At 41.8% G+C, this 18,935-nt stretch overlaps 1 protein-coding gene across 8 annotated transcripts in view; it reads left to right on the forward strand.

Moving 5' to 3' along the window:
• lrfn1 (leucine rich repeat and fibronectin type III domain containing 1) overlaps nucleotides 1-18,935 on the forward strand; it is a 210,368-nt gene that overhangs the window by 173,160 nt on the left and 18,273 nt on the right. Inside the window, exon 4 of one of the 8 annotated variants that reach the window (XR_009789807.1) lies at nucleotides 3,239-4,047. The exons of 6 other annotated variants lie outside the window; for them this stretch is intronic. Coding sequence is in view for 1 of the 2 variants with exons in the window: in XM_061782660.1 (XP_061638644.1) it covers nucleotides 15,188-15,269 (82 nt within the window). In the remaining variant the exon portion in view is untranslated. Of the gene's footprint in view, nucleotides 1-3,238; nucleotides 4,048-15,130; nucleotides 15,270-18,935 lie in introns of those variants that run through there. One more of the 8 variants, XM_061782660.1, reaches the window with a different exon arrangement.

Consider the following 18,935-nt stretch of genomic DNA (forward strand, 5'->3'; position numbering starts at 1 on the left):
CGCGCCCCCTAGTGGCCTGGCAGACTTGTGTTGTGTGGTGTGAACTTTCAGCATTTCTCCCACAGTTGTTTTGGAATTTGGTTATGTTTTGTTGCGTTTGCATTATTTTTCTTTTGCAGTTGTTTTCTGTGATTGCAGCATTTTGTTCTTTCGGCATTTTTCTTTGTTTATTGCTTTCTGTGATTGCAGAATTTTGTTCTTGCAGCATTTTTCGTTTGCTATTGTCTGACAGAGTCACTTTAACACATTCATCTTGACACAGGCCAGCTCACACGCTATTGATTCTTTCATACATTATACTCTTTTTTGTGAGTCGGGGGGATTAGGCATGTATAGAGTGAAGCATTGTTACAACTCCCCAGGGCCAATATGTTTATCTTGCAACATCAAATGGTTCCAGCAATGTAGACACAAACACGTGCGAGTTAACTACATGCATGGCCCACGCTTGTTAGTTATCGCTGACTTTAAGAACCCATTTACATTAATATCCAAAAATAGCATAATCAAGGCTTTTTTTTCTTGCCTGTGTATAAACAAGCCTCTCCCCCCTAGAGCAGGAAAAAAAAACAGACAGGGCCTCTCGTGTGGGTGTCAAGCCTGGAGTTTAGGCAATCAGTACAGTTGCATTTACTTACTTGATTTTGACTGCAGTGCTTCTCATGAAAACAATATGAGCTTCCGCGAAGACTACAAAATTCTGTATTGTGTCTGTGGTCTGAATGTTTGTCTATTCATCCCGATGCTGTGTGATGGTGTTCTTCCACACCAAAATCAACCGAACATGCTTTTTGCAGACCTTGCTTTGTGCACTGGAATGAGAAATTGGGTTTCCCAAACTGATTTCACAAGTTTGGAAGCAAAGTTTGATCCATCCATTCGGGTTTTAGGGCTAGGGTTTCCATTTAGAATTTTAAGGAAGGGTCAGGGTGCCAAGGAAGGGTTCTGAACCAGGTTTAGGGTTTCCAATCGGGGTTTCAAGCCTGGGTTAGCTTTTCAAATTAGAGTTTCATGCCTCGACTAGTGTTTCAAACATCGGTTAGGGTTTCAAACAAGGGCCAAATAAGATTTAAAAATAGAGTTGGAAACCTGGGTTAGGGTTTAAGCCCAGGTTATAGTTTCAAATGAAAGTTTCAAGCCTCGATTAGGGTATCAAATAAGGTTTAGTCTCTCAAAATAGAGTTTGATGCCTGGATTGAGAGTTTCAAACAAGGGACAGTGTTTCAAAATAGATTTTGAATCCTTGGTTATGGTTTCAACATCGGCTCTCAAGCATAGGTTAGATTGAATATTAGGGGTTCAGTTTTGGGTCAGGGTTTCAAATTAGGTTCTCATGTCTGTTTTATAATCTGAATGACTGAGAACTCCAGTTTTTCTCTAGATGCACGTCTTGCTAATTACCATGAATTGTTGTCTCGGGAACCCAAATGGTTTGCATGATATGCTGAATTCAGATATAATTGCAGATGGAGTACAGTGAGTATTTAAAAGGCTAAATTTAAATTAAATTAAACTAAATTAAATTTATAAATATTTATGCTCCAGGGAATAAGATTCTCCGACCTGCACTGAGGAAGCCCTTCGCATGTCTTTCACCACAAATTGCCAGTGTCTTTTAGCTGGTTGTACTGGAGCTGGTCCCGGGCCACCACTGCTCCATTGTGTAGCTGGAAGAGACCTGGCAGGGTCGGCGCTCCCGTCTGCCCGGGCCCCCTTTTTCTAGCCTGAGAGGGCACCGGCGACCAATCTGTGACTGTAATTTGCTTTGGCTCGCTGGGACGGCGAGGAGGAGGCGTGAGGCACGGTATGCAGTAAAGCACCCCCGGCAGCGCATTGAGCTGCCTCGGATGAAGCATTAACGGACAGAGCCGCTCTTAAAGTGGCGTAATGGCGCCGAGCGAAGCACACGGGCCAGCCGTGGCGGAGTGTTTTAGCGGATGGCGGAAAATAGAAAAATATCTCAGCCCCTCCCCTCCTCATCTCAGTCACTATTGATGTTTTGTGGCTGTATTTGATCAGCGGGAATACCTGAAATAATCAAGCTTATCTATTATTCATCAAACCTGGTTGTGGTGTCCACCAATTGGCCGGTAAGGCATTCATTACCCCGTTTGTAATGAACGGACATATCGCACACCTGGTGCATCCCGAAATATATAAATTAAATAAAATACAATTGCCGGGCTGCCTTCTCAATTTAGAATTCATCACTTAAGAAGTGAGGCTTTATTTCAATCCAATGGTGGTTAAATTGGTTATTTTACTGCGACAATTTGTGAGGAGGACGTGTGCAGATTGGCCGCTAATTGAAAAGCCATTTGATCGAATAGGATATCAATTGGGGTAGCGCATTGATGAAGTGGTTTACACGGCTGCCTTGCAGTTCTGGGGTTTTGGATTTGAATCTCAGCTCAAGCTCTCCTGTGTGGCGTTTGCGTGTTCTCCCCATGCTTGTGTGGGTTTTGTCCCGGTACTCCAAAAACATGCATGTTAGGTTCATTGAAGACCCAGAGAAAACCCACACACCTTTCGAACCCCGAACCCTAGAGTGTGAGGCAGGCATACTAACCACTTCAACTCCGTGCTTCCTATTGTACCTTCTACCATCTAGTGGAAAATCATTTGATTGCTTTGCCTGTCACTATACATTGCTGACAAAGTTGAACAAAAATATTATTTTTATTGAACAAACATATTATTATTTGTAGTAAATCATTTTCAGACCAATTATGTGAAATGGGATCATTTCCCATAGCACACCTGATGATCTCTCACGGCACACTGGTTGGGAATCACTGTATTAGAGCTTCACAGCCTAAATTCATAGCGGCTACACAAAGAAGGCAGTAAAACAGGCCAAGTTTAGCTGCATTTGAGTTTAAAAGCCTGGTAGTAGTGTATAGCGTATTAATATAGTATACCTAATAATCAGGGTGATCATGGTAACAAGCACGTAGAAAACTGCTGATGTCGCTAAATTGTCGATTGAATTTTTAAAATTATTTTTCAAAAAAACAGAGCCAGCAGAAGGTCTCATCTTTTAAATGAGCAACAAAATGGCAAAATTGTGTGAAATGTGCCAATGTTTCAGGTTGAATTGGTTCTGTGCAGATTATTGGACTGCATTTTGGATTTAGTGGCCAATTCATCCAAGGTGCTAATTAACTCGCAACAGACATCGAAAGGAAGTGTCTGATAATGTCGTTTCTGAATGGCTTGTGATCTGATTATTTTGTAGGCCTGCCGGAAGCACAATGATCACGTCATAATGAACTCACTCTGCTTCATACCCAACTGAATGAATTGGCTGCTGTGTGTTAAAGAAACAATATGTGAAGATTGGGCCTCAGAACAAATCATGTGGAACAAGCAAATTAGCATTTCTGTCATTAGCATGGTGACATTTGATCACCTACTCAAGTGATCTATTATAATCCAGTGGACCATCCAGGACACCTCATGTTGTATTAGCCTCTGTGCTAGTGCTTTGGGATGAGATTGTTGTCACATACATTAGATCCTTTTACACTTGAGACTATGTGAGTCCCAGGATGAACGTGTCATGGAAACAATGAGTCCCAGCCCTGGAACAATGAGTCCCTGTAACTTGTCATCACGGATACAGATACAGTAATCCTCCGCTACATCGCAGTTCTTGCTTCACTGTCCCGCTACATTGCAGATTTTTATTACAGTTGTTACTCTTTATTCTGTAATCTTTTACTGTTTGTACCATATTTTTGTGTTATCCATTGCTGTTGCTCTCTCTCAATATATGTGTTTAGGGCTGCCACGTTAGAACATTTCTTAGAACAATATAATTTCCCCAAAACTTTCAAGATAAACAATAGTATCGTTTGTTTTTTATGCTACTGATTTAAAGATATTAGAATAATAAAGGATTGTACACATCTTACAGATTCAGCCCTGGTAATCAAAGATGAGCACAAATGTGTAATGTTCTCTCATTTACTAAATAAAAGTAGGGCTGCATTTCACAATAGGAGCAAGTAAATAAAAAGAGAAAGTTATATGTATTCTAATAAAGTGCTGAACTTAAGAAAAACAAGGTTTGAGTTTCCCCTTTTGTGTTTGGCATCTTGACACAACAGTGACGTCTCAAACAATTTTACAGATTTTAATTAACAAATCTTAACTAACAAATCTTAAGAGTTCAAAACTTTTGTTTTCGTTCATAATGGTGTTTCACATATTATATGCACTTTTAATAAGAGCTCCCAGTGGGAACATCCCACTGAGAAGTAGAAACAAAAATGACTCTGCCTGTTCCATTTTCAGCGCCATTTGTTCCAAATTTTCTCTTCCTTTGTCGGCCATTTTCTGATCTTTCTCCATCTTTAACTCAACTTGCACGTGCTCTCTCTCCTTGTCTCTGTCTGGTCTGTGCGCAGTCAGTGATTTCAGTAATCACCGCTCGCGATGGAGATTTGATTGGCTGAAAGGATGGCAGGACACACATGTGATTGGTCGGTAGAGTTCATCACTACTGTAGAGCCTAAAATATGTTGTGCTGATTAAAATAGAAGCAACCTGTATGTCTTGAATCATAACCTCTTTTTTTTTGGGCAATGGTGTGGGTCCGTTTGGGACTGCTTCTGGGTCCGGACGCAGACCACGAGTTAGTGACCTCTGTTTTAAACGATGTTGCAACAATCGAGCGAGCCAGAGTGAGCTGTTTAGCTCCGTAGCACACTAGCTAGTTAGCTCGCAGGCTAGCGAACGTAATAAATAGGTAAGTTTCCTAAAATGTCCCAGTTGTTTGCATCTACGGAGCCAAAGTCGTTCCGCCAGCAGCTCGCTGCGTCGTTACCACAACGATGAAAATTTCTCGAGTCCGGAAAAAAAGTCTCTCGTCCATTGTATTTATGAAACGATAACCCGCCCTACTGGTCTTCTGATTGGTAAGACAGGGCTCGTACTTTTAGTGGATAATTATTCGCAGAAGCACCACAGCAACACACACACATAAACAAGGCTCAAAATATTTGTGTTTCTCTTTCAGGAGCAATTTTACGAATCATTTCTTCATTTGAGGAGCAACTTTTGCTTTTGGGGATCAATTTGTTGCAGCTTAATCGCACAGGGACCCGAAGCAAGGATTTTATGAAACAATAAAAATATGACAATATGATGGGGGAGTTGAATGTAGGGCTGCAGCTAACAAATATTTTAGTCCTCGAGTATCCTACTGAAAATTCTATAAAACAATTGTTTATTTGGATAAACTATATTTTTGCTTGGTGAAAGAATAATTTTGAATACAAAAGAGAAAATAAGACCTTTCACTTAACAACGTACGAGGAATTGGTTTCATTTCTTGAATTCGCATTGTGCATTAAAGATAAGGTATGATTTATTTTTTTTAAGCATTAACAGAATCTTCTCTTAAACAGCTAGCATTTTAGCATTTTATGACATATTAATACATTACGTTCATGGCTTTGCATTTATGAGCTTCGACCAGCTGACTAGGAATAAGACAAATATTCTTTTGAACAGTTTTGGAAGTTTTCAATTTGTTTAAACTAAAATCAAGAAACCTCCAGAGAGAAAAATATTTCCTTGTGAAGTGGTGGGAAGTGGTGAACCTTCCCACCTGGAAGAAAATGGATGGATGGATGTAACTACAATCGGAATCATGGAAATTTCCAAAAGCAACAGTCCTTTAATTACAGATTGTCTTCCAGTAATGTAATGGTTACAATTAATTACATTTTGTAATTAAATTATGTAATCTTGTTACATGTAATTAGTTACTCCTAGACACTGCTTTAAACCTGCCCCCCCCCCCCCCCCCACCTGTTCTAAAGTGCCGTACTACTTCAGACGGCATCCTGTAAATCATCATTAGGGTTCTTTGAGCTGTACTTTGTCTGATCCCTCACCTAGGACCTGTTTGCTATGGGTGACCCTACCAGGGGCGTAAAGCCCCAGACAATTTAGCTCCTAGGATCATCAGGACACACAAACCCCTCCACTACGATAAGGTGACGGCTCAGGGCGAGGTCGGTTATGAATGTAAAAAAATATATATATATTTTTTTGTCTTATTTAATATTGAGTTTCATACAGGTGTAAAATAAGTGAACCTCAGTTTAAAACGTGAACGCAAAAAAATACATTTTAAACGTCTTATTTTTTTAACGTTCTTCACTCTCTCAAATTGTAGAAGTAAGAAAACATTTACTCCATTTATTTTCATTTAGTTGTACTTCACAGTGGTTCAGTCAAGGGTGTAGAGCCAATCCACACCTTGAATGAGTGTACCGCTGGCGCCCTTGTACTGCAGTGTGAAGATATAATGGCAATGCAAGAAACGACACCCTGCACTGAGCGCAGAAAATAAAGAAAATAATACAGAAGGGTGTCAGATGATCATATTCTGCACACAGTCCTATCTGTATCAATTAAGAGGTTCTTTATTGTAAAAATAGATTTATGCTATGTGCATTCCCACTGGCTATGGATCTCGAGTGTTTAGAGGATATGGGACGTTTTACAAAAAAAGAGAACATTGGATATTTGCTTTATGTTTGACACGGGAAATAAAATGATGCACAATTTGAACAGTGTGGTCCCTAATGGGAAAACATCGTGTCTCCAGCGTGGAGTTAATTTGATTCCTGTTTTGCAGCATAATACAAACCTGTGTGTGTGTGTGTGTGTGTGTGTGTGTGTGCGTGTGTGCGCGTGCGTGTGCGTGTGTCTGCGTGCGTGTATGCTTGTGCTTGTATGTGTGTCTCTAGAGTTGCAATGAATCGGCAAATATAAGTATTAAAGTGGCAATATGTAATGGTAGAATTTAAAAACAACAAAATCGAAATCATGTGACATAAGGATGTAATCATTTCTTTCATTACCATGACGATAGCGTTGTCTAGTATCAGAAGGTAATGATTGCACCTTACGACAACAGATTCAAATCATATTGACGATCATTTCTGTCATAATCAATGATGACATCTGATCACCTACTACTACTGTCTACTGTTCTGGCAAACCAGCCAGGACCGCTTTGTGTCCTGTTAGCATTGATGTTGATGCTGTGACGTACCAAAATGGCTTATTTCAAGATGTAATGTACAACAAACAAGTTTTGTTATCATTTAGCAGGTCTTTAGCATGTTGTTGTTTTTTCCACTCATCAAATGCATGTTTACATCTGGCCATTTGTATTTACCATATTAGATAGTAGTTTCATGCTGTGACTGTAGAGGGAGCCCTGGTGCACAACCCCAAAAAATAACCAATCATTTTTACCTCTTAATTTGTGAAACGTCAATTACATGTGGGGGAGCCCTAGATAAAAATAAAAAATGTCCAATTATGCTTTACTCCTACATTATGGTAATCGCATAAAGTTAAGGCCTTATGTATGATTAAAATAAGCAATTATTCGTAACCTTAACTCCAATAAAAGTAAATTGCACCTCAGACACAAGGGTGGAAAACAATTATTGCTTACTGCTACTTTAGTACATGTCAGCTGTGTTGCGTGTTTCTGGTGTCACAGTGAAACACTTAACAGGCATGCATCCATCCATCCATTTTCTGAGCCACTTATCCACACAAGGGTCACGGGAGTGCCGGAGCCTATCCCAGCTATCTTCGGGCAGGAGGCGGGGTACACCCTGAACTGGTTGCCAGCCAATCGCAGAGCACACATAATCAAACAACCATTTGCATTCACATTCACACCTACGGGCAATTTAGAGTCTTCAATCAACCTATCACGCATGTTTTTTTATTTTTTATTCACCTTTATTTCCTTCTTCACCCCATCTTCACTAGGTCTACCTTAAATCACACCTATCTTTCTTTAAATACTTACTCATACCATTTCTTATATTCCCCATAAACATTCTACCACTTTTCTCCCATTCAATAATATTAATTCTCATCCTCAAATTACACAATACCATTAATAAATCCCTACATAATTAAAACTACATTCTCCTCCCCTGACACGCTGCTCGCACCCCCTTTACCCCCTAATTCCTCTCCTCCCAAGGCCAATCCTAAATAACTATCTTCTCCCCCCCTCCTCCCCACGCCCATTTCACACCACACCACACACACCCCCCCCCCCACCCCCCCCCCCCCCCCCCCCCCACCCCACCCCCCCCCCCCCCCCCCCCCACCCCCTCCCCCCCCCCCCCCCCCCCACCCCCCCCCCCCCCCCCCCCCCACCCCCCCCCCCCCCCCCCCACCCCACCCCACCCCCCCACCACCCCCCCCCCCCCCCCCCCCCCCCCCCCCCCCCCCCCACCCCCCCCCCCCCCCCCCCCACCCCCCCCCCCCCCCCCCCCACCCCCCACCCCCCCCCCACCCCCCCCCACCCCCCCACCCCCCCCCCCCCCCCCCCCCCCCCCCCCCCCACCCCCACTCTATCCCTCCCCTCTTCCTCTAACCCCCCCCCGCTGTCCCTACCCCTCTGTCATGCATATTCTCCACGCTCCCCATGGCCCCCCCTACCACCACCCCCCCCACCCCCCCCCACCCCCCCCCCCCCCCAGCTCGATCACACAAATCGCCTCTCGCAGCAACCAACAACACACAAAACCCACCATAATGCCCATCTTGAGGCGGTTCCACAGCCAAAATTAAGTGTTAGGAAAGTAAACAGTAACAAAACACACAGAAATGATAAACACGTTGGATCACTGTTTGAAAAATCACCTTATTTTGCTGCTTTTGAGAATAACTCAGTCCAGAAATAGAGATGAGAACTGTGCTAAGCCACGTGTCATTCAGCATGCCTCTGTGTCCTTGTTAGCAGCTCCAGGTGTTATTTCTTTCTTTTTAACGCTGCCCCCTTTATAGAAGTATGCAATTCTTCAGCAATTTCTCTGAAGCTGTGAGTGAGACTCAGCTGCAATGTGCACATTGCAAGAATGGAATGTCAGGATATGATGGTGTCTATTTAAAGCACACCGCATTAGAATTCCGCGCATACACAGTGGAAGCTCAATGTCGTTCGATTCTGGGGTGATCAAAAACAAATATCTGGGGAAATATGCTTCTTCAATTGCACAAAAATGAATCGTCCTTGTCAGCTCAGTAAGTGTTAGTGTTTGTGTCCATAAACCACAGGAAATGGAATTTACCGGATCCTGGCTACTGAGTCCAATACAGATGAAGCAATGTATGGGGGCCCTGCGGGTTGGGGAGGGGCGTCTGGCTCTCCTGGGGGTGGAAGGGGGGCGGGGTGGTTGGCTGGGGGGGTGGCATTGGGTCCCTGCGGCCCCCGTTGGGTGGCCGGTTGTCGGGGCGCCTCGGTGGGGCCGGCGGACCACCCTGGGTCCCTCGGTGTGGGACGTGTCCCGTCCGCCGGGCTGCTCTCGGGTGGACTCCTGGGCCTGAGGGGTGCGGCCACAGCAATTACAAGACACTTCTGTCAGTCTTTGTGCATGTAAAACGGTATCAATTCACTTGCATGTATTCGCAGGCACACACCCCTTACTGCAACAAATAACTCATGAATATGCAAATCGCTTGTGTATCTCCTCACTTACACTCTCGTCCTGTACACTTTTTATAATTTACATAATTAATCCCACCGCACTTCAGTTGTACAGCCGTGTTTACGACCCTGGTCCTGCATGCTTCTTCTCCTGTCCTTGTCCTGTCCTTCCCTCACAGGGTGTAGCACTACAGCCCCATGCAACACTCATATTTAACGTTATAGATAATGTAATGATTTACTTCACTCATCTTGTTTACAATTAGTGCTTTGTCTTTTGTCTTTGTTTCTTTCTCCCGTCTAGAAACTTTGTTTTGTTCGAATGATCAAGTCTGATTCTCATCCATCCATTTTCTGAGCCGCTTCTCCTCACTAGGGTCGCGGGCGTGCTGGAGCCTATCCCAGCTGTCATCGGGCAGGAGGCGGGGTACACCCTGAACTGGTTGCCAGCCAATCGCAGGGCACATAGAAACAAACAACAATTCCCACTCACAGTCATGCCTACGGGCAATTTAGAGTCTCCAATTAATGCATGTTTTTGGGATGTGGGAGGAAACCGGAGTGCAACCCTGCAATTTTGCAGCCCTAGTTAAGAGTTTCATTGTTTCTGTCTCAATTTTTATATTTTCAATATTATTTTTTATATTTTATATCTTAATATTATTTTTTTAGTCTTGTATTGCAGTTATTTTTCACAGTAGTATTTTTATTACCATTAATTATTCTTAATTCTGAAGTACTTCATGAATTCCCTTATATTAACAATCATAGATTTTTGGAACCTTAGTCAAGACTTTATGTATTTATTTATTTATTTATTTGCATGTTATCTCAAAACCTTTTCCACATTATGCATGAAGTCCGCTGGCCTTCAGAAAGGAGATTTTTGTGTAGTCTAACAATAGAGCGAAAATCATTTTTATTCCAATTCATTCCTATTCATTTCAATACATTACACAGTTTTTGGACTAAAACGGCAACCCTCGTTTAGTGTTTTATTGTTTATATGTCTCAATAGTTAAAATTTTCTACATGTATAGGATAGTTTCCAATGTTACTTAACACATGGCCTGTGTAATGGAATTTCCGCAATGGTATATGTAATAATTTCTTCAAGAAAAAAAGGGGGAAAAAAAAAAACTCTTACAACCATGTTGTCTATGTACGCTACTGTATATTACGCCTATGTTAACTATATTAAAGTAATCTGTGTGCCTAAACGCTCATGTTTCTTTAATCAAAACAGTCCCTCTCAGCGCTAACTGTTGGCATAACAATGAGACACCTGGGCATGTAGCCTTGTGGATCTTAATTCTAATGTCAAAACATCACAAAAGGCAAAAGAGTGTAATTAATACAGCAATGTTGTCAATACTACAATTCCCATTACATCCTGTACATTTAATCAAGGTTTTACAATGGCAACAGTTTGACCCTGGAACTAGTTTTTCCTATTGCCATGTTTTCCTATGGGGAAATTGTATTGAAACCAGAACATGGCTATTGCTCAACATTCAAGGTTCCTCTTTATATTTAGTATTTATAGGCACACATGTTTCTATTATGTCGAGTCAGTTTGCATTAGCTAACCTTTGACATTATACAGTACAACGATCTCTTTGTTAATGCTAATTGCACAACCTTGCCCAAAAACAATGCTCTCTAATGGTAAACAAGTCCATGGTACGTGACAGGGCGACGTATCTATGCATGGGATAGCCTGCTATTTCATGATATTATAATTTGGCTTGGCCATGAAGGCAATTTGCGTGCAAAGGTGCCACGGCCCGGCTGGAGCAACACCATGTCTAATCATCTATTTCGCCTTGACTCGCGGGGGCCGTGTGAGGAGAAGCGGTATCTGCGCCTTTTGCTATGAGACTCCTTTATATCGGCTTCACATGTCAGAGCAAGCTCATTAGTATGCAAATCAACATTATTTAAGATTGATTACGTAGGAACACTACGCAGAGAAAGATATTCTGAATGACTGAGGAGACAGTTGACTTTCTCGAATCATTTGACTGCGGAAAATGAGATGAGATCATTCTAATTCATTTACTTCACCATTAGCATCTTTAAAACTATGGTAGCTCCTTGATTTCTTTTGGGACTATTGCTCTTGTACGCTTGTGGAATATCCATCCATCCATTTTCCATAGAGTTTGTTCTGATTGGGTCGTGGGTGAGCTCGAGCCTATCCCAGCTGACTTTGGGTGAGAGGCGGGGTACGCCTTGCACCTGTCGGCAGTCAATCACAGGGCACATATAGACAAACAACCATTTACAACTAACATTAATTCAGCATTTATTTCAAACATGAGATATACAAACAAAAACATAATGGACACTGCGACTGGCTGGCGACCGGTTCAGGGAGTACCCCGCCTCCCGCCCGAAGATAGCTGGGATAGGCTCCAGCAGTCCGCGACCCTAGTGAGGATAAGCGGTAAGGACAATGGCTGGATGGAACATAATGGACAATATGAAATGGGGACTACAGATGAAAACTAGCCTTCTGGCTAATTCTGGCTTTTTTAACCACGTGTACTTCATGTGTTTTATGAAATTGCATTGTCCCCTTTCAAATAAACTGATTAATAGTAATAATAATTGTATCGCGTATCGAAACCGCTTCTACTTCGAGTCTGAAGAGGAGTATGAAGAATTCAACCTTTTTTAAATCCTACCCTTATACCTAAGAATAGTTATCCATCCTGAAGTGCATTCCAAAATACTGTACCCACTTAAATGTAACTACATATTTACACACATACAGTAACTCTACATACATACATGTGACAAAAATATGTATGACAAGTTAAAACACAAGCATGTAAACAAAAAGCACTAGTTGTCTAACACTTGCATCAAGTGTGGGTCACTTGGTCATGCCTGCAGCCCACTCTACACTAGGCCTGCACTATACTGGGAAAAACCTATTTTTAAACGTGGAATATATATTGCAATGTGAAATAAAACAGGATCAGTGTTGGGAAAGTTCATTTTTTACGTTCAGTTTATTGTTCCAAAAATGAGCTAGTTCAGTTCATAATTCAAAAATTTTAACTCAGTTCCTGGTCCAAAAATGAATTAGTTCAAATATTCTTTTTTTCCAATATGTTGCTTATGGGCTATTACGCTCAAAATACTGGCATTTCATTTCCCCATTGTTGCGACCCATTCAGTCCACACTAGAAGCCAGCTGCAGCTTTCACCCTACAATCTCAAAAAGGAATTAAAACGAAAACAGGACTATTGTCCTTAATGTGCAAACAAAAACATGCAACACAGTATGACAGGAACGATGGTGAAAGAACATTGATAACTTTGCATTCCTTGCAGCTTTGGCTGACTATATTGACAAAATAGTTTATCTACTCTTATATTACAAAACAAAATTAATTCCATACTAAGACAGTGTGATCATAGTTTTAACTAAAGCATTCTGATACAAACAATAATTTTCCTAGTAATTCATTTTTCCAGAACATGCAAACTCGCCACAGTTTGCATGTTTCCGAAGAGCAAAATAGGAAATGTAGCACTCGTACATTCCTTCAATGAGCATGTCCAAATAGGTCCCTCTGCTGGTCACCTTTAATATTACAGTTGATTCACTGTATAGTCCTGAACACCAACATCGCAGCAGACCCTGCGATGGGACTATTGTGCACACGTACATCGCGATGACGATGCGCAAACAAAATATCGTGCATTTGTACTCTACAGTCATGACCAACCACCCCATGCTTAATCCTACTACTACACTTGTATAGGTTGGGAATTCAAATGTCGCTGACGGGTTGAGCATTTTCATTAAGTGATCAAAGGACACATGTTCAACCACAGAAAAAGGCTCCAATTTTTGTGCAATAAATGTTCTCACTGCATGTGTTATGATATATGTTTGTGTTTATCTTATTTTAGGCGTGTTCAAAAGCATTCTCAATCAACAGTTGTTGTTTGGCTTTTCGAGCCGCTCAGTTGTCGTGGGTCCAGCAAGTGTTATGTCGGCATATGTTTCAAGCAACGCAGATAGAAAAATGTCTGTCAATGGTGAAACCGAAATTAATCCACACCGGAGATTTGGATGAAGCCGGTATGTCTTCAGATTTCTGTATCTGAACTCCTCCACTCGCGCTAGATCATGCTCGAGTCAGTGCAAAGTGAAATGCAAAAGGGGAAAACTGCGGTCCATATTGGCATGTTGTCCAGTGCAGAGTGTACCGAACACATCCCTAATACATACATACAATGCATACATACAAATAATATACAGGTATGCACAATATCCACATACTGTATATACCGTACATACCAATTCACACCTATGGAGGAAGCCGGAGTACCGAGCAGCCTGAGTACTATTTTGTAGGTAAACTTTTTAGCGTGTCACTGTTTTCTACTTTCTTGCATTGGAGTAATTAATAATGTCAATTATGGGTTCCTTAATTGTGAGAGTAGGGTATTTAAATGAAAAACAACAGGCTGGCAATTAATTAGGCGCATGTTTATTCAATAACTTCCCTACCTTGTGTCGGGAAGATGACACATTTACCAAAGTACCCAAGGTGTAAGTGGCTCATTGATAGATTTCAATGCAAATGCGGGGTGCATCTTTTTCATATTACCGTAATTAGAATATGCAAATACAGGGGCCTGTTTACGTTATCCTGCCTTTCCTCCTCCCCCGTTTAACGAGACACGGTCATAAATGATTGGGGCTTGCAGAGTTCCCGTGCTTAGGGTTCGCTTGGGAGGACGGAGCGGAGCTGTCAATAATTAGGCCTCCATCCTGACAGGGGGTCACACCAGGGCGGAGCGCAGTTCACCGTCCCCGCCGTTTAATTGCTGTTTATGCTGACAATGTCATGTCCCAGCGAGGATCCTTAGCAGGATGTTTTTCTGTAGGAAGCTATATTATTTATCAATACATTTCTCAATGTCACATTCACAAGTGTGGCTGATCCTAAACTTGAATGACATTCTGCAATATTGAAACTTTTTATGATGCACATGACCGGAAAAGTCACTGCCTGATTCCGGTGCAGGCAGCCTGTGTTCATTTTCCATTCAGTGACAGTGTGAATGTTTATTTGTCTCTATATGTGGTCCCTGTGACTGACTGGTGACCACTTCAGGGTATAGTCTTGTCTAACACCCTAAATCAGCTGGTATGGCCTTCAGCTCCTAGTTCATCATAATGGGAATATGTTCAGTCCTCCCTTTTGGGTGTTTTTTTGAAGCAGCACTACTCCCACTACTAGGCCATTTGAACGGGACTGCATTGTATTACTGCATCTTTCTTGATTTTGTGGATTATTTGTAGTTGTTGTGTTTATTTCCATTGTGCATCATCTAGTGTGCGGCACGGTGGACGACTGGGTAGCACATCTGCCTCACAGTTCTGAGGACCGGGGTTTAATCCCCAGCCCCGCCTGTGTGGAGTTTGCATGTTCTCCCCGTCCGTGCCTGCGGGGGTTTTCTCCGGGCACTTCGGTTTCCTCCTACATCCCAAAAACATGCATGGTAGGTTGATTGAAGACTCTAAATTGCCCGTGAGTGTGAATGGTTGTTTGTTTATGTGTCCCCTGCGATTGGCTGGCAACCAGTTCAGGGTGTACCCCGCCTCCTGCCCGATGATAACTGGGATAGGCTCCAGCGCTCCCGCGACCCTTGTGAGGATAAGCGCCTCAGATAATGGATGGATGGATGGATGGATCATCTAGTGTTGTGCTCAAAGACCACACCATCCGAGACAAAGACTTGCACAAGCCCAGAGGTAACCGAAACCAAGACTTTTGGGAGTCCGTGTCTGGAACTCTTTCTAGGCAAATCATGCAAAGACCTCAAATCTTTTTTATTTTTACTTGTTTTTTTTTTTCAACTAAATTCTTACAAAAAAGAAATTCTTGTTTGGATTTAAAAAGAAAGAGCTTCGTTGCATTTCAGAAGCATAAGAGACTGCAGTAAAAATCCAGAGTCCAGCCAGTCCAAGACAGAGACAAGACCAAGACCTTCCAAATGCGGTCCTCGAGTGTAACAACACTAACATTGTCCATTATATGATGCTTCATTGGAACCTCTAAAAAACTGACTAATAGGGACAGGGGGGTCGTCCGATATAGCCGATTGTCCGTTACATTGAAGTACTTTTTTTTTTTTTGAGGCCATAGGCACCCTTATTACTGTACAGCACAAAATTAATGTTTTGTACTTTTTTCTTAGCCTAAAACGCCCAGTGCAGTGTATAAAAAAGCTTGAAAATCTTTGAAAATGTTCAAAATGTATCCAAACTTACCGCTGATGTGCTTTATGTAGACATTGTTGACGTACTCGTCATAGGCGAGTCGCTTCATGAGCCGGGAAATATAAGTGCTTCCTAGTTCTAACTCTGTTGCCATAGATAAACAGCTTGACAAAAAAAAAAAAAAACTTACTATTATACTGTATGTACTGGAGTTGTCATGTGTATTTTTATTGTGCCATGTGGTGGTTATCATGAATATCTGGCCTGAAGAGCCACCACATTAATAACATGACACGTACACAAAGACAATACATACAGTCATTGTGCAGTATGGAGTTAACATTAATAACTGTCATGTCAGGCTATTGACATTTTTGATTGTGGATTATTTGTAGTCATTCCGTTAATTTCTATTGTGCAAAGTGGCGATTATCATGGACAACTGGCAAGAGGAGCCATCACATTAATTATATAATGTGCCTGTGCAAGCTGTTGTCTTTTGAGTTTAATGATGTTGACAGTTTTCTGTTTTAGCTGCACGAGAGTGCACAGTTCTCGGTGTGACACAAACTACTACTATATTAACAAACATATGAGCATATCTTTGTACGTGAAGGCACATTTTGTTGCCGCAGCTATTATATTGGATCTCAGTAGATTATGTAAGCGTACATGCATGAGTACATTGTGTGTTTTCTTACACCTGACGAATGATCGCACTGTCTATGGAGGATTTTAAAGCTCTTACTTCCCTTTAATATTTAGTATTTGTGGCTATATCCTCGACGAAATCCACAGCATAAGTTACACCTGGGTGAAGTCAAGAAAACACCTTCATGGAGAAAGATTGACTGTTGATTCCATGGAGTTGTGAAAATGCATTTCCACCGTTGTCCTGTGTCATGTTTAAAAATGGAGCAGAAGAAATGTGGGACAGAAATAGGCCCAGCTGTTTTACCTTGTCGGCCTTATTGGATTCCCTGATTGATTTCTTCCCGTTAGTGACATTCTCTGAACTGGGGGCTTTTGAAGCGGCGTTCAAATTGACAGCACGTCTGCTATACCTGTGCCTCTCTTCTTTTTCTTCTTCTTCTCTGCCGTTTTTAAATATGAATGTGTTAAGCACAAAAGACACCGATAACAAGACGCCCAGGCGTGTATCTTCTGACATGGAACGCGTGTTTGCTGCCAGCGTCTTTTAAGAGCACAAACACTTCCTAGCGGCATCTCAGCCAAGTGAGCTGTTAAAAACGACACACACACACACAGTAGGTACAGTTAATTTATCCTCTTTGTTTCCCACTTTCGGAGCACTAACTGCCTCCCTATGTAAATCCTGTTTACATGTACATGCATGTGTGGGTGGCCATGTTGGAGTTGAATCAGACGTCAAACCCCGGTGCAGAATTGCATGCATGCATAATGAGTGCACTCTGGTGTGTACAGTGCAATACATTTCTCCCATAGGAAATAATGGGAATGGAGCAAATCGGTTACAGTGAAACTGTCACCATCATAAAACCTTTAACAGTACGGGGAGGCTATGTTCTAAGTACCATTTTTAAACACACACATACCATAAAACAACTCTTAATGTACAAATGAGAAGCAATAAAATGTTCATTTGGTAAGCAGTTGGTGTATGCTCCCTCGTTTGTAATATTGTCTCTATGGTGTCTCAGTAAATATGTGAACTATAAATTAAAATCATCCACGCATTCTTCAGTTCCAGATGTTTTTCTGCTAAGAGGCCTGAAATCAGGTCATTCGAATTTCTCAAGCTTATCTATGTCACAAGCGAAGATCTCTGCTTTCCCTTTCCTCTCCAGAGCCAGAGCTGTCAACATAACAAGTACATGTGCTCTCACAAGTGGGTCTTCTACAACAGAGGCAACCAATCAGAGGAAAGCGGGCGGTCTCAGCCAAACATGGACAAATCATATACAAAACTGGGTCAAACAGAAGTAGCCTTTTCTGGACACTCGTATGACAAAACCAGAGTGTTAAAGGAAATTGACACTTTTATGCAAAGTCCATGTTAGAGTCCCTCTATGGAGGTCTAAATAGCCAAAATACAGGACCTTTAAAAGCAACCTTGCACACAATCATTTTTTTTTTTGTCCTTACATGAAATATATAATGCCGAGATATTGACAGCATTGCGAGTACATAAATACAGTGGAAGAAATAATTATTTGATCCCCTGCTGAATTTGTCCCTTTGTTCTCTTACAAAGAACTTGATGTTGGTTGTTTATTGGTTATGGCAGTGTTTTCCAACCAGGGCACATATTTTACAGTAGAACAATATGTGTCCTAAATGTATATTCATACTGTACTGAAATAATGCTATGCTATGGTATGGCAGCCTTTTATAGTCAGTCCTTTTCAAGAGGCCACTGTCACAAAAACACCACAAAAAAATAATAAAACATCAAAACATAAAACATTCATTCACACATGCACGATGAAAGAGGTCTGGAGACCCCCTTCACCAGTTGATCATTAATGTTGCGATCACAGCGTGCATGATGTCACTCCCATTCGCTACAAACCACGTTCAAAGTAAACAAGCAAATTTAGAGTCCGTTGGCGAGTAACACACATACACACACATTCAGAATTCAGTTTCCATTCTCCAGCCCCATCTAACTCCGCCACACTCCTCCATCCTCAACTCCTCTGGGCCACTTTACTTGATGCTCCTCGTTCAGCTCAGCTCCCCGCCGTCATCTGTCCAGTTGTAGGGCACAATCGTAGGCAGTCCACCAGCTGCGACATTTCCGCATCTATTACAAGAGTGTTGACAATCAAGGCGTAAAAACAAGCGGCGACAGTTGAACAGCACAAACTGTCGAACATGAGTCCACTCATCAGAAGTGGTGCTGCTGCAAGCCTGCTGCCGAGAGGGCGCAACCATCAAGAACCAACATTCTGCTTCAATGAATGTCCTGCTGTCGCTGCAAACAGTCCACCACAGGTCCACATGAGGGACAAGTTGGACAACAAACACCAAATAACAAAAAATGACAAAAACAATGAACAAACAGTGGCGCACTTGAAGACAGATACCTACTTAAAATAATAATAATAATAATAGTAATAAGTAATAATGAAGATTCCGCCTCAATTTACACTCAAAGGTACTTTCTCATTGTGAAATAGTGGTGTCTTTTGTTGAACACAAAGTTGATAGCCT

The sequence above is a fragment of the Phyllopteryx taeniolatus genome, chromosome 8 (assembly GCF_024500385.1).
Source record: "Phyllopteryx taeniolatus isolate TA_2022b chromosome 8, UOR_Ptae_1.2, whole genome shotgun sequence".
NCBI classification, from domain to species: Eukaryota; Metazoa; Chordata; class Actinopteri; order Syngnathiformes; family Syngnathidae; genus Phyllopteryx; species Phyllopteryx taeniolatus.